Genomic DNA, 20,040 nt, shown 5'->3' with positions numbered 1-20,040 from the left:
GTGGGAGCCTCAACACGTCCGAGTCCAGGGGAGTGAGTCCCCCCCACAGAGACACTGAGCAGCTCAGCTGGGACAAGAACGGAGACAACAACAGAAACTGCAGCAAAACCAGGAAGTTCAAATAATAAGAGTTCAGATTCCAAACCAGGGATGAAGAATGTGTGATCGCTGCTGTTCGTGTTTTGACTTTAGACTTAAAGAAGTGAGTCCAGACGCAGAACATCTGAGGAGCTGATGGTTAACGTGAACTAACGAGTCCTGACTCATTCCCCTGCTTCGTCCCTGGAGGACTCGTCTTCTGCTGCTTTCCTCCAGGAAGCGGATGTTTCATTACACACGTTAAGTGATTAAACTGTGTTTGTGAAATGTTTCTGCTTCGCTGGTCGAGCGGTCGATGAGCCTCGGGCTCCTTCATCGCTGCAGCTTCACCACAGATCCACTGAAGCTGAAGAACTCGAACGTGATTCTGTGTTTCCTTAGCTGCTAATAGGAGACACCTTCCTCACATCAGTTCCTCCACATGTCTCCTCCTCTTCCTCACTCGTCATCTGAGGCCTCGTCAGTTTCTGATTCATGACCATGATGTAAAACGTCAGTTTAGGTTTTGGGTGAATTAACCCTTTAAGTTTATATTAGTTTTTTTTGTCCCCCAGGACCAGTGAAATGTCCCGCTGGGTTTGTCCTCTACTGGAAGCTGAGACACACAGTGGCACGGTAGAGCGTCAGCTCCCATGTTCGTGTTCATGAGGTCATCGGGCTCAGGAGTCGCATTGAGCAGCTGATAAAAGCATCTGGGATGATTGTTGGGCCCCGGGGCCCCTCACCTCATCTGGGCTCCGGCCCTGACGCTCTCCACGGAGCCGTTTGACGGACGCTTGGACGACTTCAGGGAAACTGTGACTGACACACGAGCAGATGAGCAGCATCAGAGCGGCGGCTGGCCCCGCGTGACGCTGGAAAAACCAGAGAAGAAGAACAGACCGCGGCGAGGGGGGGGGGGGGGCGGATTAATGATCCACCTTATTACTTTGGACTGTTTGAATTAAGAGCTCAGGTTTCATGGACACACTGGAGCCCGTCCTCCTCGGTCCTGGTTTCATTCTGCAGCAGCTGAGTGAGTTTCATCCCAGTTCAAATGTTAAAAATCAATATTCACGTCACATTCACAGTGTTGATTCATCTCCTGTTGTCAAGATAAAATGTCACGTGATCAAACCAGATTCAATGTGGGGCCCCAGGTCCTTTCTGCTCCCGGCCCCCAAGGCCCTTTGAAACACTCCTGGTTTGAAGGTTGAAGCTAGGCTAACATTCCCCTCTGCTTCCAGCCTTTATGCTAAGCTAATGGCGTCTGTTCAGGAAACACATGTCAAACAAGGTGCTAACGACAAAACCTCATGTCGTCCATTTAAAACGTCTGAATGTCTCTCGAGTGAGACGTCCTCCTCTTCCTCCTCGTCCTCCTCGTCTTCCTTGTCCTCCTCGTCCTCCTCCTCCTCGTCCTCCTCGTCTTCCTCGTCCTCCTCCTCCTCCTCCTCCTCGTCCTCCTCGTCCTCCTCGTCCTCCTCGTCTTCCTCCTCCTCCTCCTCGTCCTCCTCGTCTTCCTCGTCCTCCTCCTCCTCCTCCTCCTCGTCCTCCTCGTCCTCCTCGTCCTCCTCGTCCTCCTCAGTGTCAGGTGACTAATGTTCTTTAATCCTCCGGCTCTGATCCCTGCAGACCTCCAGGAGCCAATCAGAGCGCAGCGGCGTCTCTGCTGTCGCTGAGGCCAATAAGTAAGTGGACTGATGACTCCGCCCACAACGCTGGTTTATACATCAGAGTCGTCATCGTCACACACACACACACACACACACACACACACACACTCACAGACACACACACACACACTTGTGGACTTGTGGACTTGTGGACCCGTCTTCACGTCCTCTGAAGGTTAAAGACCCTGAATCGAGGTTCCTGCTGCAGGATCATGAACTTCTCTGATGTTTGATGGGTCGTGGACTTTATCGCCACCTACTGGTCACACGTGTTAGTTTCTGTGGATGAAGAAGGTCCTGATGTAGACCTGATCTCCTGAGGCGTGTGGAACCTTCTACCTGGGGCTGGTCCTGAGCTTCTCTGCAGCTCTGGTTGAACAAGGAGTCATTCTGCCTCCACAGATGAGTTTCACCTGACGCTCCACATGTGGCTGCTCCGGCTCCGGCCACTCACTGACTCTGATTACTGTAATTGGCTGAGAGGCCCCGAGCGGCCGCACCAGTAAGAAGGGCCCCTCAGTAAAGCCATTAACCCTGTCATAACGAGCAGCGGCTGAAGTGGTTCCCAATTAGCGGCTTGAAGAGGCCTCTTACCTCCGTGTTCGAGGAAATAAAAGCTGAGAGGACGAGGCACAAAGAGCGTCTGTAGCAGGAACCTGAGCCAGCGCCGGCCAATGAAAACACTCCGTCCAAATCAGAACCACATGCAGGTGGGACCAGGCACAAAGAGACGCAATCATCAGGAGGTTCCACTTCCTGTCCGCCGGGAATACAAGCAGCTGGGGTCCGACAGCCAATCAGCACGCAGGGAGAGCAGCGCCACCAAGAGCAACAATTACACGAGGCTGTGTGTGTGTGTCTCTGTGTGTGTGTGTGTGTCTCTGTGTGTGTGTGTGCGTGTGTGTTTGTGTGTTTAGCAGCTTGATGTAAAGAGTGCGATGGTGCAAATAGTTTTTTATTTTAAAGTTGTCAGTTTAACATCATGATTATTAATTATGAATGGAGTTAGAGAGTCTGAACATCCTTTAACATGACTCCTCATTTAACATATTGAGTTTGAGGTTTTAAAAAAAATCTTTTTAACTCAACAAGGTTTTGTCAAGTTTAGGAACTGGTTTGTTTATATGTGAACTTTTAATTTTGTTTATTTAAAGTTTGATTTAAAAGTTTTCAACGTCACGTAGTCGTAAGTTCGTAACTGTTAGCGCCCTCCAGTGGTGGCGCAGAGCTCCAGGTGATCACGTGTTGCAGCGTTGACCCTTGACCTCGTCAGGTTCAGAGTCGGAGGTCGACGTGCAGGTGACGTCCTGTCAATCTAAATTTAGCTGCTTGTTGATCGATGAGCGTCTCTCAGGAAGTTTCCCGTCTAAAAATATTGGACAGGAAGAAGAACTTCACTGACCCCAGGTCGTCACAGCCGCTGACCTTTGACCTCTACCTGCAGGAAAACCTCTTTAGGACCTGCAGCTGAAACATCACCGGCTGAGCGACTGCAGGGGAAGTGACCACACACACACACACACAGACACACACACACACACACACAGACACACACACACACACACACACACACACACACACACACACACTGACACACACGTTTCTGATAAATCCCGTGTCTGTGACCTCGTCCTCTGGGCCTCGTCTTGGACCTGCCGCTGTGCAGATGTTCACTGAGGCGGGCGGGTTTATTTTTAGGCTGCGTCGAGGTCAAAGGTCGGGGACGTCGGCTGGAAAACCAATCAGAGGTGACGACAGAGACACAAACAAACGTCCTGAGACGATTCACACATGAACTCGTCAGGTTCACGTCTCGTCCACTGTGTTGGTTCCGCGCCGCTGCAGCAGAAGCAAAGTCCCCCCCCCCCCCCCGACCCTCTGACACATGCCCCCCCCCCCCCCCCCCACACTTAGTTGCAATTACTCCAACTACTTTTCCACAGCAGCCTGAAACACGTGTGCGGTCAACAACAGTTTGAGACACTCGTTCATTCATAAGAGGGGAGAACCTCTGCAGACGTCACAGGTTCGAGTCCCGAGCTGAAGCTGCTGGACCACAACCACAGCGCTTGTTTCCTGTTCTGTGATTGGCTGCCATGGAACGGCGTGCTCACTTTGTTTTCGGGGTCGATGCTTGTTCCCCAGAGGATCAACCTCAGTGTTCTGGTTGGTTCACGAGACAGACGACACGTTATCATGAAATCAGGGAACATGTGATGAGCTCGTTAGAACGACCAGGATAAATATAGACTTTGTTATGGGGGGGGGGCCTGTCAGCGCTCCTCACTAATGGACGCCGCCCTCTCTGATCGTTATCAGCCAATCAGCTCATCCGTTAGGAACAATTCAAATCTGATTTCACCACAACAGAAACAAACTGGTCGAACATTTGGGCTCAAAGAATTTAAAGGTAAGCAAAAAAATGAACCCGTTAAAGTATCGAGACAAAATGAGTTTGTGATGAACGTGTTTCAGAGTTTCAGCGTATCACTGTGTGACCTCTGACCTCTGACCTCTGACCTCGGAGCCGTCCTCGGCGCCGGGCGTACGTGCCTCTTGTTTCCCGCTGGGTGTGACCTCAGCTGTCATCGGCCTCTTATCACCTCATCGCCCAATCAGATCAGTCTGTTTACATGATGTCATCCTTTAATAAAGCCCACTTCCTGTCGGGAGGATCCGCTGGTCACGTCCGTCACACGTCTGACCTCTGACCTCTGACCTCTGAGGTCGTCCTGACTCGACCTGAAGCAACAGAGACGTGTTTTCATTTTTCTGTTAGTGTCACATTCGAATGTTCAGAAACTTCAAACAGGCAGAAAACATCGAGTCAGATAAACAGAGACGTTATTAAAGCTGCAGAGTCGATGGTTGATTGACTGATTCACTGATTGATTGATTGACAGATTGATTGATTGTTTGGTTCTTTCTCAGATCAACTTACTTCATGTCTGTGTTCAGCCTCTTTTTGCTTTGCTCTCCACCAGCTCCTGAAAGACACGTTTTCATTTCACCGACCGGTGATAAAAAACTAAAAGACTTTGTGTTTCTAAAATCAAGAGAAACAGATTCAACATGAAGAAGAGTTATTCGTTTGTTTTGAGGAGGAAGAGACTTCGCTGCTGATATGAACTTTAGTTTCAATCTTTTTATTGAATAATCATCAGGAGATTTAAAAACTTTAACCCCAGGTGTCTTCTTCTTCTTCTTCTTCTTCTTCCTCTTCTTCTTCTTCTTCTTCTTCCTGTAGATGTCCTCTGTTTCCTCTGAGGAGGAACCCGCTTGTCCACCCGTCCCTCTTCCAGGCTCCAGGACGCCGTGTGTTTGATCCACCCGGCTCTGGTTTCTCTCTCTGGGTGGAGGCGAGCGCTGAAAGCTCCTCTTCCTTGTTTTGATTGAGGAGGGTGAGGCTCCGTCTTCTTCTGGCAGCGAGTCATCGAGGGAGACGACGTGGGAGGAAGAAGAGAAGCAGAAAATAGTTTAATGATGAAGAAGAGAAGCAGAAAATAGTTTAATGATGAAGAAGAGAAGCAGAAAATAGTTTAATGATGAAGAAGAGAGGCATAGAAAACACACAAACCTCAGATTCAACTCAACACATCGTCAGTGCAGCAGTTTGTCCTCAGGGTGGTGCTACAGGACAGGTTCATCTTCTGAGGAGCAGGAACGTCTCGTCTCAGGTTGAACTCTCGTGTCATCACTCGTTTCCTAAACTCGTGATATGTTTTGTTATAAAAACTAAATTCTCTTGAATCTGAGACGATTTCATAATAAATCACGTCACAGATTCTCTGAGTCTGAATCTTCAAATCAAAGCTTTTCCAGAAGATGTGAATCAGGTTCAGACTCAACTGTTTAAATCCTTTGAGTCTTTGTCTCTCAGAGAATCTGCAGCTTTTTACCGATTCGTTCACCACAACAACACAATGTGCCACAAACATGACAACATGCATCCTGAATGAGTCAACCCCCCCCCCCCCCCCCCCCCCCCCCCTCGTCCTGCAGCTTCAGGACATTTCCCTCTGAGGACGTGGAGCTCGATTCGTCCTCTGAGTCGATCTAAATAGATTTCTAAACACTTTCACAACCGACCTGGACGACGTGCACGTTCTTTTTCTGTCTGTGTTTTTTCCTCTGACCTCCAGCGTCTGTCTTTCCTCTCGTTGTGGAAAATGTCCTCCACAAATTAACTCTGCAAACAGGGAAACGCACAGATTGAATAATTCGTCCCAATTAGCTGAACAAACACAGGTCCACGCATCTTAATGGGATTAACGAGCTGCGCTGAAGCGTCTGTTGACGTTTGTGTCCTAAAACCAACTTCCTGTCCTGTAACGAGCCGCTGATTAACTCCGACGCCACAGACGCTAACGTCCAGCTGACTTCCCGCCAAAAACAACCCGGTGGCGTTTGAAGTGTGAGCGAGCGCCGACAGACCTGAACAACAACACGAGGCTTCAGGGCCACCAGAGGAGACGAGGCGGGAGACAAGAGACCGATGACCTCACTCTGTGAAAGTGAGGTCATGAGTCTTTCCTTCCTGAGGACGACAGAAGATGTGATGTCACATCGGAGTGAACAACTTTCTATAAACTGCTGCTTTTATTCTGAAATATGAGAGGACGTCAAGTCTCTTCTGATTAGTTGATTCATACGTAAAGAAATAAAAGACTTTATTCTGTGTTATTGGATTTTAATCATTATATTAACGTAATTAATGTAAACTGTAAATATTCTTCAGCAGAGAGAATCAAAGGTCGTCTCCTTCGGTCCAGTCCCAAGCGTCCTGGTCCTCGTGGTGATGGAGGTTCTGGATGTTACAGGAGTGGACGGTCAGACCACGATGTCTCCAGCTTCCAGCTCGTCCACGTCCATCAGGCCGGAGCCAGCCGCCTCCTGACGCTCCCTCACCGACGCCCTCATGCTCGTGGCTCTGTGGCTTCAGGCAGAGCTGCTGGACCACAGAGGATCCACAGAGCCTCAGACCCGTCCACCTGGCACAGGACGAGACCAGACTGTGGTCGGCCCCGAGCCTCGGAGTCACATGGACACACCGGCAGACAGGAAGTCCCTCCACAGACCAGTCTGCAGGGGGCAGCAGAGTTCAACTTTAGAGTTCAACTTTACAACTTAGTCATATTGTTCATTTCATTAACACTGTTCTGACCAAGAAGACGACACAGGATCGATTCCCTCGTGTCCACACACAGGCGCTGACTCGGTGTTTCTCTGTGTGTTGGGATCAATCACCAGGATTTCAGTTCAACGTGTGACGGCCTCTGAGTTTGAGCTGCGTTCACACTGAGCTCCACTAGGAGGCGCTAACGCCTCCAGTTGACCTTTGACCTTTAAGGGTTCGACGATCACAGGAGAAACTCGTTTTAGTTCGTGTTTAACATGAAGTTAAAGTTCTCAGCAGGAGATGAGCTGAACTTATGACTCAGCATTAAAATAAGAACCTGAAGAAAAAGCTGCAGTGATCAATCAGTTTATCAAATGTTCAGGATCAAATATTTAACGGCAGTTTCTCAGATGAGATTTGATATTAAGAGAAAATCTTTGAAACTAAAAACGATTTTAAAACTTCTGCTGATTTACAATTATCTCCTCAGATAAAATGTAGAAATGTTATTCTTTAATGAACATTGTGTGTTTATAACCATATTATAAACACCATGTGTTTGGAGCTGCAGCTTCGAGCGTGCCACCAGGCGGCGCCCAATCACCGATGGAGGTTAATAACTGTTTAATTAACATTAAGAATATTAAGGAACAGATTAATGACGTCACAGGGTGAAGCTGCTGGTTCACACCTTGACGCCTGAGACAACACTGACACCGTGTGGACAAACTGCGCAACTGCAGCTTCACAGACATCAGTCTGTTTTCAAACTGGTTCATCTTCTATTCATTGAATATTAAAGGTTTTGTGGTTCATCCCGTTGAGATGTTGAAAACCAGTGAAAGAAACATTTAACGAAATATGTTCTGTTGGGTTTTTATTACTTCACCAACCTGGTCGATTACAAAAACCAGTTTGGCAAATATTTAACCACTAATACATGAAAATGAACTTAAAAACGAGTAATTTTTTCTCTATGTTTTCAAACATCAGTCTCACGGCTCAGAGACAAGTCAAATGTTCCTTTATACAAAAACTCAAACTTTGAACTGAGAGTTTAACTCATTTGACTCTTTGTTCTAACTACATAATTTTACCATCACACTATTATTTTCCCCGGGGCACATGATGAAAGAATGAGTCACTGAAGCAGCTGCTCGTCTTCTACAATAGAAACTTTATTATTCCCCACACAGTGACAAACTGGGTTTAGAAGAAGGTGTTCGGCCTCTTGGTGGTGAAGCGGGGTTTGTGTTGGCGACGCAGGACCCGGTGAGGGAGTGGGAACTTGATCTTTGAGTCCTGCAGGGGGCGACAGACACATTAAACGTTTATTTGACGTTAAAAACACTCAGTGATAAAATTTTACATTTTTAAATCATGTCGCCAGTTTCAAAACCGCCAGGTTAGAAGATGGAAGCTGGGAACCTGGAAGAGGAATCTGGCTTTTTGTTTAGCGGGTTTATAAACCGGAGCAGCCTACGATGAGGCCGTCCAGAGAGAGCCCCGCCCACTCGAGGTGGACCACCACCACACTTACATGGAACTGCTTGATCGCCGGTCTGCGACATTTGTTGGCAGCGATGATTTGCACCTTCATGATCTGGATGGAGTGAGCGCGAGCACGATGACGAGCTCCCATATCCCGATCTGAAAGACAAACAGGTTTCATAACAACTGGACCTTATAGTGAACTTGTTTATTACCAGTTCAGACTGGTTATAAACATGAGTGAAAATGTCAACGATAGAAAACCAAACGTTAATAAATCAATTTAATGTCCTAGTTCACGTTTCAGAAAAAGTTCACGTTTCACTGTTCACATGAACAATCTTTGAATTTAACAGTCTTGTTTGTGTGATTGTGACTCGAGCAGATCAGATGTGGGCCCTTGGATTCACTTTCTGAGTCACGGCAGCGTCAGAGAAAGGCGACAAGGACCCGTTAGTGTCTGCACACCAGGCAACATCACACCACGGGCAGGGTGGGATCTTTGGGTTAGGGTGCAAATCTATCAACCACAATATTAAAGAAATAAAACATCTTCATACTTCTGTCACGTCTCATGTGGATTCATTAGATTTCTTCTCTTCCTCAAAGTGTTGACAACAGATTTAAATTGATCTAATGTTGAATTCATTGTTCACTTTAGTTTGAAAAGTTTAACTTTATTAAACACTTTGTCTTCACTCTCATTTCGGTCTTTACTTTGATTTTCACTGAACGTGGAGAAGAAGAACATCTAAGATAATTTAACACGACAACAAATCAACTAATGACTTGAACCAGTGACAAGAATCAACCTGTTGACTCGAGTTCTTCAGTAAAAACCTGAAGTCTGTTAGTTTGTCAGAAACCACAGAACAAAGAACCAGTGACTGACTCGTGTTGATGAACTGGGTCAATCAACCAGTCACCTGCTGTGGGACAGGGACTTCTTTCTTTATTCGGCCACTTACACACGTTTTGTGATTTGATGTCATTGAGATAATGGTTCTTTGTTTCTACTTGAACCCGATATGAACCCAGAGTCCAGATGTTTGTACTCACAGCACTGAGTGACGGCTCCAGATGTGGTCAGGTCTCTGTACTCCCTGTACATGTTGTGGGTTCCACTGCGAGAGTCGTAACGCAGCCAGATCCCGAAGTTCTTCACCTTCAGGGGGGTCTTCTCGTGGACCTAAACAAGAAACATGGATTTATTAATGTGTTTCACTCAGTTTTCTGGATTTGTCTTCTCATCACTTCCACACGAGTCCGACACTGGACCAGTAGAACTGGTACACGTACCAGTCCACAGTAGACGGTCTCTCCAGACGCCTTCTTCATCTTCCTCAGCTGGGAGACGAAGTACCAGAAGCGGGATTTAGCCACAACATGGTTCGGGGCGAAGATCCTCATCCGGTAGAGAGGGGGGGCAGGGTTCTTGGCAGAGGGCAGGAGGCGCCCAATGACCTTGTATTCCCTAAGCTGAGAGCAGGACAGATATAAAACTTAATAAACGTGTGTACAGGAGCGTGTTCATCACTTCAGAGGAGCAGATCAGATGTGGGCCCTTGGATTCACTTTCTGAGTCACGGCAGCGTCAGAGAAAGGCGACAAGGACCCGTTAGTGTCTGCACACCAGGCAACATCACACCACGGGCAGGGTGGGATCTTTGGGTTAGGGTGCAAATCTATCAACCACAACATTAAAGAAATAAAACATAAAAACATCTTCATACTTCTGTCACGTCTCATGTGGATTCATCAGATTTCTTCTCTTCCTCAAAGTCTTGACAACAGATTTAAATTGAAGTTGATCTAATGTTGAATTCCTCGTTCACTTTAGTTTGAAAGTTCAACAACTTTATTAAACAAATTTGGCTTCAGTCTGTTCTTTACTTTGTTTTTCACTGAATGTGACATCAAGTAAAAATATAAACTGGTAAGAAGGTTAACACATTACAGATTAATATTCCATCTAGAGTTGAATTAGTTAATTGATAACTCAATTTATAGAAAGTTAGTTTGAAGTTGATTTACATTTTTCAAGTTAAAGTCCAGATATTTGAAGCTTCTGTTAAATAACAAGCTGGTTTGAGCCTGAAACAAATCAGCTGCTCATCAATAATTCATCATAGAAATTATTAATTAAAATCCTGACAGGTAAACTCTCTGCAGATTATTAAACATTAAAACTATAGATTGTTTCCTCACATTAACTTGTCACTGTGATGAAGTTGATGTATTAAAACCAGGCAGAATGAAACTTTATTAATTTAGTTCACAGACAGAAGTTATTGGTTTATTAATCTACAACAATAAACACGTGTCGGTGTCACAATGTGTCCACTGATTTATTTCCCATGATGCTCAGCGCTGAGTCGGATCCACAGATTAAACATGTGAACTGTTTAACTCATTAAATTAACATTAAGTTAAAATGATCGTTATCCAGATGACGTCCACACTTCAGAGCCACATTAGCAGCTAGCGCTAGCTCCCTGTTCGCTCGGTGCTAGCACGCAGCTTCTCCTCGGCAGCGAGCATCAGAAGTGAACATTGTGAAGCAGCAGATTAGATTTTAATATTTAAAGATGATCATTTTTAAAAGTTGGAGTGATTCTCCGGGTTCACTGTCTCGGAGCACCCCCCCCCGTCCACATGGTCCGGTGGCCGCCATGTTGGAGACACCACCGCCGCCGGAGAAAACGCTTTAAATGTCGGTTCTGACTCGACCTTCGAGCCCCGCGGAGCCTCGTGCCGGGCGAGCGGAGCTTCATGAGCGGGACAATGCACTCAGAGTTCGGCTAACGACGGCCGACATGTTGAATTGAGAGGTTCTTACTGTTCCGGACGCCTTCATGGTTCCTCCACTCGACGCCGCTGTAAAAGAGGGAGCTGCAGCGAGAGCACTGCGCATGTGTACCCAGCACAGGAAGCTGTCATCTTCAGCCCGGCAGCCCGAGCTCTGATTGGCTGAGGCTGAGGAGGAAGACTGACCATTGGCTGGGGTTAAAGTAAGAACGTCAGGTTCAGCCAATCAGAGGAGAGAACACCTGGAGGCGGGACAAGGATACTTGTCCCGCCTCCAGGTGCATATGTATGTACATTGTTATATATATTTAATAATAATATATACACAATAAATATAAAGTATAAACACGATAATACTACAACAACGATAACGATATATATACAATAAACATAAAGTATTTATACTATAACATTACTATTAATATAAGGTATAAATATTATAACGTTACCATAAATATAACGATATACATACAATAAACATACCGTATATATATATATTATAACATTAACATTAATATCATATATAAATACTGTAACATTATTTTATTATACATCACAATACATGCATGCAGAGTTGGTGGACAATACAAGTGGCAGAAAGTTGGGAAGACACCAGGCTGGAAGGTCTCTGGTTCGAATCCACGGAGTAACAACAACAAAAAGAACGTACCTGGACGGACTAACAACTAATGGATGGAACCTGGGTGGACAACACTTGGATCTGTACAAAAATCCAAGAGGATTCTCCCTACCCCACTGTCTAGTGCCCCTGAGCAAGGCACCTTACTCCCCCAACACCTGCTCCCCGGGCCCCATGGCTGCTCACTGCTCTGTGTGTTCACCTGATGGTTAAAAGCAGAGGACAAGTTTCCCTCAATTGCATGAGTGTGTCTGTGCACGTGTTTGGGATTAATACATGTATCCTGTATCATTCTGTTCTTATGTAAACTTTGATTTGATAGTAGATTAGAGCACAGTCACTACATATCTATTATAATTGATCATTTATTATATTTAATGTATACAGATGTTGTTCTCGTGGCCTATAAGAGAGTTCCATGTTGAAAGGTCTTGATGCTAAAGTCACAAATCAAGCACATGATTATAAATGTTATGATTACACTGATCATATAGATATATAGATGTTTATTGTTGGTGCTTATTGTGATGACCACGTTGTACTGGTGCCGGTCTCTTCCGGGTCAGCACGCCGGAAGCGAACAGGCGGACACGCCGCACAGCCGCTGCTGACTCTCCTGATGTTGAACCGGAGCGGAGACACGTGATGAGTTAAGTTTCCATGAAGGTGAGATGATGATTAATAATCTGAGTTTATTCTGAGTTAAACATGTTTTAATTTGTGAGGACCCGTCAGCGGGGTTCAGATCACATGACCCAGCGGCAGCTCCAGCCCCGAGCTCCGGTCAAACCCGAGTAACAGCCCGGAGACAGCCCCCCCTGTCCCCGGCTCTCACAGCCGGGCAGCGGGACGTCTCTGAAGCGGCCCCCGGTGCTGCCCGCCGCTTTCCCCGGGTAGGGTCCCTCCGGCAGCCCGGCTCCGCGGCTAACTAGCCGGCTAACCGGAGCTAGCCCGAGTTAGCCGCTCTCAGGCACTCAGTATGGGAGTCAGGTTGTTAGCATGTAGCATCGCAGTGTGAACTTTCACAGGAGTGGCCCGGACTCGTCGAAGCTGCTACCCACAAACAGAGGGGCTTGTGCGGCTTGTTGTTTCCTCACTTGACCCCTGGAGCTCCGGGGATCGGCCGTTAGCTGCAGTTACAGACCAGTGAGGTGTTGACAGGGGGTTGCATCATGTGGCTCCATCTTCTCTCACAGACCAGTACACACACCTGTACACACACCAGTACACACACCTGTACACACACCAGTACACACAGTGTTACACATACCAGTACATACCAGTACACAGACCAGTGAGGTGTTGACAGGGGGTTGCATCATGTGGCTCCATCTTCTCTCACAGCAGTACACAGACCTGTACACACACCAGTACACAGTGGTACACACCACTACACACACCTGTACATACCAGTACACACACCTGTACATACCAGTACATACCAGTACACACAGTCGTACACACCAATACATACCTGTACATACCTGTACATACACCAGTACACACCAGTTCACAGACCTGTGAGATGTTGACAGGGGGTTGCATCATGTGGCTCCATCTTCTCTCACAGCAGTACACACACCAGTAAACAAACCAGTACACAGACCAGTACACATACTATTGATTATAATTTTCACAAACAGCAAATACATTTGAATAAACTTTATTATTCATTTCACATCTGTGTGAATTTAATATCTCACATCCTGTCACACTGTTCTGTTCACTTGTTTACACCAAGTACTTCCTGTGTATAAACTGTATCTGTACTTGTTCAGGTTTTTACTGCTGAGTCCTTCGCCCCCTGGTGGACGAACACAGGAGCAACTCATTGATCTCTATTGATCAGTAGATTAAACATCTTGTTTACGTCTTAAATCCTCTTGTTCCATCATCGGTCAAAAGTCCAAAGATTTTCAGTTTCCTCATCTGGACGGACTGATGGACATGTGGAGTCTGATCCTGTGATGCCCCCCCCCCCCCCCCCCACATGTCACTAACGACTCGTGTCTCTGATCAGATGAGAGGAACCTGCCTGAGCGCAGCACAGACGTCTGAACCTGCCCTGGAGGAGAGTTAACCACCCATGGCCTGCCAGTCTGCAGTCATGGACGAGCAGGCCCTGCTGGGGCTCAACCCCAACGCCGACGCCCGCTACAGGCAGAGGGTGAGCCGCCCGCACCGCCACACGCACGGGTCCCTCCTGTTCTTAGTGAAAACAGCTCAAGAGAAAAGCTCTTTATACTGTGTGTGTGTGTGTTGTGTGGTGTGTGTGGTGTGTGTGTGCTCCTCCAGGCGATGGCGTACTTCGAGCAGCTGAAGGAGTCCCAGGGCGCCTGGGAGGTTTGTGCTGAGGCGCTCGCTAAAGGAATTTACAAGTGAGTTCAGATCCTCTGCTCCTGGTCCGTCCACGTCCGGCGTCTGGTTTCACTTTTGTCTTTTTGTGATTTCAGTGACGATCACGTGAAATTCTTCTGCTTCCAAGTTCTGGAACATCAGATCAAGTTCAGGTAACCGAGACGTTTGATTTGACTGGAGCTTGTCGAGCTGCACTGAGCTCCTCGTGTCCTCCAGAGTTTCTCCGTCAGGCTCCAGGAGAAACTCTGGAGAACGTGACTGAGCCGTGAGCGAGAGCAGAGAACCTCCTGCTGCCGGTGAGAGCTCAGAGGAACGGGCTGAGGAGACGTGTGGAGTGAACATGTGACCTGTTGTGTTTCAGACACGCTGGTCTGAGCGTGGTCCAGCAGCAGATGATCCGAGAGACTCTGATGAAGTGGCTCCAGGGTCAGGTACGGTCTCTCCTCAGGTTTCACCTCCTCAATATAGTCTGAAATAAAGATGGAGGACATGACAGCTTCTGTTTCTCCTGTCGTCTCATTGGCTGCAGCTGATGAACGCTCAGCCGGAGAAGCCCTTCATCAGGAACAAGGCGGCGCAGGTGTTCGCCCTCACCTTCGTGATGGAGTACCCGGCGCTGTGGCCCAAGTTCTTCTTCGACGTCCTGTCTCTGGTGGGTCTCAACCCGAACGGCGTGGACGTCTACCTCCGGACGCTGATGGCCATCGACGCTGAGGTGGTGGACAGAGACATCCTGCACTCGCCCGAGGTGCAGTGACACTCTCTCTCTTTAAGTTTGACTTTTACATCATAGAAGACATCAAAATGTCAGTGATCTGTGGTTTTATAAACAACTCTCTGTCCTGGTCGTGTCCGTCCTCCTCAGGAGACTCGTAGGAACATGTTGATCAAAGACGCCATGCGGGAGCAGTGCATCCCGAGCCTGGTGGAGTCCTGGTTCCAGATCCTGCAGACGTACCAGCGCTCTCACCCGGAGATCACCTGCCAGTGCCTGGAGGTGGTCGGAGCCTTCGTGTCCTGGATCGACCTCAACCTCATCGCCAACGACCGGTGAGTCCCCGAGGGAGAACCTGTCCTGACCCGTCTGTCCTCCACGTCCTTCATCTCATGTCCTCATGTCCTCATGTCCTCATGTCCTCGTGTCCTCGTGTCCTCGTGTCCTCAGCTTCGTGAACCTGCTGCTGAGTCAGATGTCGGTGGCCGAGCTGCGGGAGGAGGCCTGCGACTGCCTGTTTGAAATCGTCAACAAAGGAATGGACCCAGTGGATAAAACCAAACTGGTGGAGTCTCTGTGCCGAGTGCTGCAGTCTGCAGGATTCTTCAACGTGGAGCAGGTCCGACTTTGACCTTCTGTGATGTCCTCGCTTCTCAGGAGGTTCTTTAGTATTAAAGGGTTCATCTGCGTCAGTCTATTACAAACAGTCTAATAAAACTGAAATCCTTAAACTAATAAAACCTTAAAGGAGGAGGAATGTTTAATATCTTTTTACCACAAACTTAAACATGAAAACACATAAACACAAACTATCGGCTCATATCAGCGCTGGTCGGACTCGTGTCGGTTTCTCACCGTGAGGTCACAAGGTCACGAGCTCTTCCTGCTTCTCTCACAATGTTTTGTTTTCTATTTCCTGTTTCCAGGAGGACGACGTGGACTTCCTGGCTAAGTTCTCCCGGCTGGTGAACGGGATGGGCCAGAGTCTGGTGCTCAGCTGGACCAAGCTGGCCAAGGCGGGCAGCGTGAAGGAGGCGGCCGACACGCTGCAGGCGCTGGAGGCCAAGGTGCCGCTGCTGCTGCAGCTGCTGGTGCACGAGGACGACGACATCTCCGCCAACATCGTGGGCTTCTGCTACGAGTACCTGCACGTCCTCAAACAGGTGCCGAGGAACCGCTCCCTCACATGTAGAACTTTGACTTTCATTTGGTTTCTGTTCTCAAACTAATGATCTTTCTTTTCCCAGTTGGAAACATTAAAGATGTGATTTGTTTTGTAGCTTCCTCAGTTGACGGATCAGCAGAAGACGAGCATCGAGGTGAGTCGCTGAGGAGAACCGCTCCTTTGATCTGAACCTGTTAGAGATGGAGATCTAAACCTGCTGCTGCTTCTCCACAGGCCGTCATGCTCGCCATCATGAAGAAGCTGACCTACGATGAAGAGTACAACTTTGAGAACGAGGTGAGTCTGGTGCCGCGGTTCTGTCTCTGTCTCTGAGGACGAGGACGAGGTCTCAGCTCCTGGTTTGTGTTTCAGGGCGAGGACGAGGCCATGTTCGTGGAGTACAGGAAGCAGCTGAAGATGCTGCTGGATCGTTTGGCTCAAGTTTCCCCTGATCTGCTGCTGGAGGCCATTCTCCGAGTCTTCACCAACACCATGCAGTAAGAGCACGCCGCTAGAGAGCACGCCCATAAAGAGCACGCCATTAGAGAGCACGCCCCCAGAGAGCACGCCATGAGAGAGCACGCCCCCAGAGGGCACGCCCCCAGAGGGCACGCCCCCAGAGTACACGCCCCTAAAGAGAGCACGCCCCTAAAGAGGGCATGCCATTATAGAGCACGCCGCTAGAGTTAACTTTTCTTAAACCTCATCAAACTATGAAAGCAGACGTGTGTTCTGAGTCGGTTTCATCACTGAGGTTAAACTCTTTGTTTTTCAGGAACTGGCAGACGGCCTCGTTCTCCGAGGTGGAGGTCTCCATCAGGCTGCTCTACATGCTCGGCGAGGCCCTGCCGGCGTCTCACGGAGCTCATTTCTCCGGTGAGACGGTGAAGACGAGCGCTCTGCAGGACATGATGAGGACGGTCAGTTACGTGACTCCAGCGTCTGTTTGACTCCTCGTGTGTTTCCGCTCTCCGCTCACGTGTCGTGTGTTTGAATCCCCAGCTGGTGTCGTGTGGCGTCAGCAGCTACCAGCACAGCTCCGTGTCTCTGGAGTTCTTCGAAACCGTCCTCCGGTACGACAAGTTCTTCCTCGTGGAGCCGCAGCACATTCCCAATGTTCTGGTGAGAAGCGAGAACCTCAGATATTTAAATGAAATGTGTTTGTGTAGATTGTACAGACGTGTTAACACCGAGTTGTGTTCACTGTCAGATGGCGTTTCTGGACCAAAGAGGACTGAGACACAACAGCCCGAAGGTCCGAAGCAGAGTCGCCTACCTCTTCTCCAGATTCGTCAAAACGCTGCAGTGAGTCCACACACACACACACACACACACACACACACACACACACACACACACACACACACACACACACACACACACACACACACACACACACACACACACACACACACACACACACACACACACACACACCTCTGACCACAGTGATTTCTTTATTCTCGTTCTGACGTCTCTCTGCAGTAAACACATGAACGGCTTCATCGAGGACATTCTGACCCGGATCCAGGATCTGCTGGAGCTCGCTCCTCCTGTGAGTTTCCCCTCGTGATCGGTCACATGTTGTTTGAAGGTGAGACGTGTCTTCATGGTGTCCTCCCTCCTCGCTGCAGGAGAACGGCTTCCTGGCGCTGCTGACCAGTGACGACCAGCTCTTCATGTTCGAGACGGCTGGGATCCTGATCGTGAACGGGGAGAGTCCGGCGGAGAGGAAGCAGGCTCTGATGAGGAGTCTGCTGGCGCCGCTGATGGACGCCTTCCACCCGCTGCTCGCCAAACTGCTGCAGGAGACGGAGGAGGAGCGACAGGCCGCCCTCGCCGACTGCCTGAGCCACGCCGTCGGATTCGCCAGGTGAGCGTCGCACGAGCGCGTCTCCTCGCCCCCGAGCAGCTGGTCACTCATCCTCCTCCTGCCTCTCTGTTCCCAGTCGGACCAGTAAGGCGTTCAGCAACAAGCAGACGGTGAAGCACTGCGGCTGCACCGAGGTCTACAGGGACTGTCTGCAGACCTTCCTGCCTGCACTGAGCTGTCCTGTCCAGCGGGGGGCGCTGCGCAGCTCGGTCCGCTCCTTCCTGCACCGGATGATCATCTGCATGGAGGAGGAGGTGCTGCCCTTCGTCCCCGCCGCCTCCGAGCACATGCTGAAGGACTGCGAGGCCAAAGACCTGCAGGAGTTCATCCCGCTCATCAGCCAGATCACCGCCAAGTTCAAGGTAGGAGAACGAGGAGGCTGCAGGAGAGGATTCATGTGGTGATCGAGCAGCAGGTCTAACGGGCTCTGGTTCTGCAGCGGCAGGTGTCCCCCTTCCTGCAGCAGGTCTTCATGCCGCTGGTCCTCGCCATCTTCGAGGTTCTGGCTCGGCCGGCGGAGGACAACGACCAGGCGGCCGCCCTGGAGAAGCAGATGCTGCGAAGGAGCTACTTCACCTTCATCCAGACCATCACCGGCAGCGGCATGAACGAGGTGATGGCCAACCAGGGTGAGTCCGGCTAACGGTTTCCCCTCGTATCCACTCTTTGTGCTAAGCTAAGCTAACAGTGGCCTTCCACTGTCTCCAGGAGCTGAAAACATCGAGCGGGTGGTGTTCACCATCATCCAGGGGGCGGTGGACTTCCCCGACCCCATCGCACAGAAGACCTGCTTCATCGTCCTCTCCAAGCTGGTGGAGCTGTGGGGTGAGAACATCTGGACGTGTCATTAACCAGTGGTTCCTCACTTCCTGTGTGGTCCTGACGCTGTTGTGCTGATCTCTGCAGGAGGTAAAGACGGGATGGTGGGATTCCCCGACTTCATCTACAAACACATCGTCCCTGCTTGTTTCCTGGCTCCTCTCAAGCCGACCTTTGACCTCTCTGACGCTCAGACCGTCCTGGTGAGTCTCTGCCCCGGAGCTCAGACCCTTTGACATGTGGAGCCCCCCCCCCCCCCCCCCCCCCCCCTGAAACTTTCTGCTTTGTTTTCCAGACTCTGTCAGAATGTGCCGTCACGCTGAAGATGATCCATCTCAAACGGGTGAAAACAGATTCTGTGGTTTTGTTTTGAACATTGAACTGGTGGAGGAGTTTGTTCCCACTGGTCTCACTGGTGGAGGAGTTTGTTCCCACTGGTCTCACTGGTCTGTTGTTTTCTCTCAGGGGCCCGAGTTCATCCAGTTCTTACAACAGGAGTATCTGCCCTCGCTGCAGGTGGCGCCAGAGATTTCACAGGTGAGACTCGTCCGCACTGCACCTCACTCTTTGAAATACTGGGGGAATGGTGCATTGTGGGAAATGTAGTTGTTTGTAAAGTAGCGTTTCCAACCATCTAAACGATTCTGAGGCAGCGAGTCAGTGATGAAGATAACGATGAAGACGATGTTCCTGCCCCGGGTTCATCTCTACTTTTTATTTCAACAGGAGCTTTGTCAAGTTCTTCAGCAGCCGGACGTCAAAGTCCTGAAGAACTACATCAAGGTAGGAGTTGGTTTGAAGGGAGTGGGCGTGTCGGTGGAGTCGTGACTCAGACCATGTTTCTCGTTGCAGGCGTTCTTCCAGCGAGCGAAGCTGTAGGACATGAAACTGGAAGTTCACTGGGACTGAAGGACTCTCCACAGGAAGTGGGCGGACACGCTGCTTTACAACAAAACTACAAATGGAACTTAGCATAGGAGCTGCTCTTGCACTTAAGAAGTAAATGCACAACAAAGCCCCGTCCGTCTGAGTCAGGGAGACGGACAGAAGGTCAGTGGACGTATCAACGTCCTCAGCGCCCGAGAGACGAGCTGTCCACGTGGACTCGAGACGTGGAGGACGCTCGGAGAACTTTGTGTGGAAAGGACTTTGAGACGGGGGGGGGGGGGTGGGGGGGGGGCGTCTGAGAAGATCCCGACGCTTCTGAGACTCAACGACTCTTTGTTCTCGTGGAACCTTCACAGCAGAAAACACATTTCAACACAATTTGAGATTTTTTTCGTTTGCTGCCACAGAAA

The 20,040-nt window shown here is 49.1% G+C and overlaps 2 protein-coding genes and 2 non-coding genes across 4 annotated transcripts; 1 reads left to right on the top strand and 3 right to left on the bottom strand.

Annotated features, from left to right (window-relative positions):
• Positions 1 to 8,030: 8,030 nt before the first annotated feature.
• On the bottom strand, positions 8,031 to 11,305 carry rpl18a (ribosomal protein L18a). Its single transcript, XM_053414817.1, has 5 exons — positions 11,204 to 11,305; positions 9,664 to 9,843; positions 9,424 to 9,553; positions 8,414 to 8,523; positions 8,031 to 8,175 (listed from the first exon to the last, which is right to left on the bottom strand). Exons 1-5 carry the CDS (start codon positions 11,276 to 11,278, stop codon positions 8,083 to 8,085), a joined length of 588 nt encoding a protein of 195 aa, XP_053270792.1. The 5' UTR covers positions 11,279 to 11,305; the 3' UTR covers positions 8,031 to 8,082.
• Positions 8,753 to 8,883, bottom strand: LOC128429247 (small nucleolar RNA SNORA68). Its single transcript, XR_008333892.1, has one exon. It is a non-coding gene; the product is annotated as a small nucleolar RNA SNORA68 (small nucleolar RNA).
• Positions 9,918 to 10,048, bottom strand: LOC128429246 (small nucleolar RNA SNORA68). Its single transcript, XR_008333891.1, has one exon. It is a non-coding gene; the product is annotated as a small nucleolar RNA SNORA68 (small nucleolar RNA).
• Positions 11,306 to 12,378: 1,073 nt separating the features above from the next.
• On the top strand, positions 12,379 to 19,908 carry xpot (exportin, tRNA (nuclear export receptor for tRNAs)). The gene is made up of 25 exons (XM_053414946.1): positions 12,379 to 12,478; positions 13,833 to 13,979; positions 14,108 to 14,190; positions 14,266 to 14,322; positions 14,532 to 14,601; positions 14,700 to 14,918; positions 15,036 to 15,220; positions 15,336 to 15,504; positions 15,812 to 16,048; positions 16,166 to 16,204; positions 16,285 to 16,347; positions 16,423 to 16,547; positions 16,826 to 16,970; positions 17,053 to 17,172; positions 17,261 to 17,355; positions 17,536 to 17,605; positions 17,685 to 17,923; positions 18,000 to 18,285; positions 18,363 to 18,552; positions 18,632 to 18,748; positions 18,830 to 18,945; positions 19,038 to 19,085; positions 19,208 to 19,279; positions 19,469 to 19,525; positions 19,595 to 19,908. The coding sequence occupies exons 2-25, from the start codon at positions 13,899 to 13,901 to the stop codon at positions 19,619 to 19,621; spliced, it is 2,910 nt and encodes a 969-aa protein (XP_053270921.1). The 5' UTR covers positions 12,379 to 12,478; positions 13,833 to 13,898; the 3' UTR covers positions 19,622 to 19,908.
• The last annotated feature ends 132 nt before the right edge of the window (positions 19,909 to 20,040 follow it).

Source organism: Pleuronectes platessa, chromosome 22, assembly GCF_947347685.1.
Source record: "Pleuronectes platessa chromosome 22, fPlePla1.1, whole genome shotgun sequence".
Lineage (NCBI taxonomy): Eukaryota > Metazoa > Chordata > Actinopteri > Pleuronectiformes > Pleuronectidae > Pleuronectes > Pleuronectes platessa.
This window is presented reverse-complemented; position numbering and strand designations above follow the sequence as displayed.

Excerpts from the sequence above, each read along its gene's own strand:
- rpl18a (XM_053414817.1), bottom strand. The coding sequence starts at position 11,278 with ATGCGCAGTGCTCTCGCTGCAGCTCCCTCTTTTACAGCGGCGTCGAGT. Across the intron at positions 8,524-9,423 it reads TGGAGCCGTCACTCAGTGCT|ATCGGGATATGGGAGCTCGT; the intron begins GTGAGTACAAAC and ends TTTGTCTTTCAG. Across the intron at positions 8,176-8,413 it reads CGGCGATCAAGCAGTTCCAT|GACTCAAAGATCAAGTTCCC; the intron begins GTAAGTGTGGTG and ends CGCCCCCTGCAG.
- xpot (XM_053414946.1), top strand. The coding sequence starts at position 13,899 with ATGGCCTGCCAGTCTGCAGTCATGGACGAGCAGGCCCTGCTGGGGCTC. Across the intron at positions 17,173-17,260 it reads AGCACATTCCCAATGTTCTG|ATGGCGTTTCTGGACCAAAG; the intron begins GTGAGAAGCGAG and ends GTTCACTGTCAG. Across the intron at positions 18,286-18,362 it reads AGATCACCGCCAAGTTCAAG|CGGCAGGTGTCCCCCTTCCT; the intron begins GTAGGAGAACGA and ends CTGGTTCTGCAG.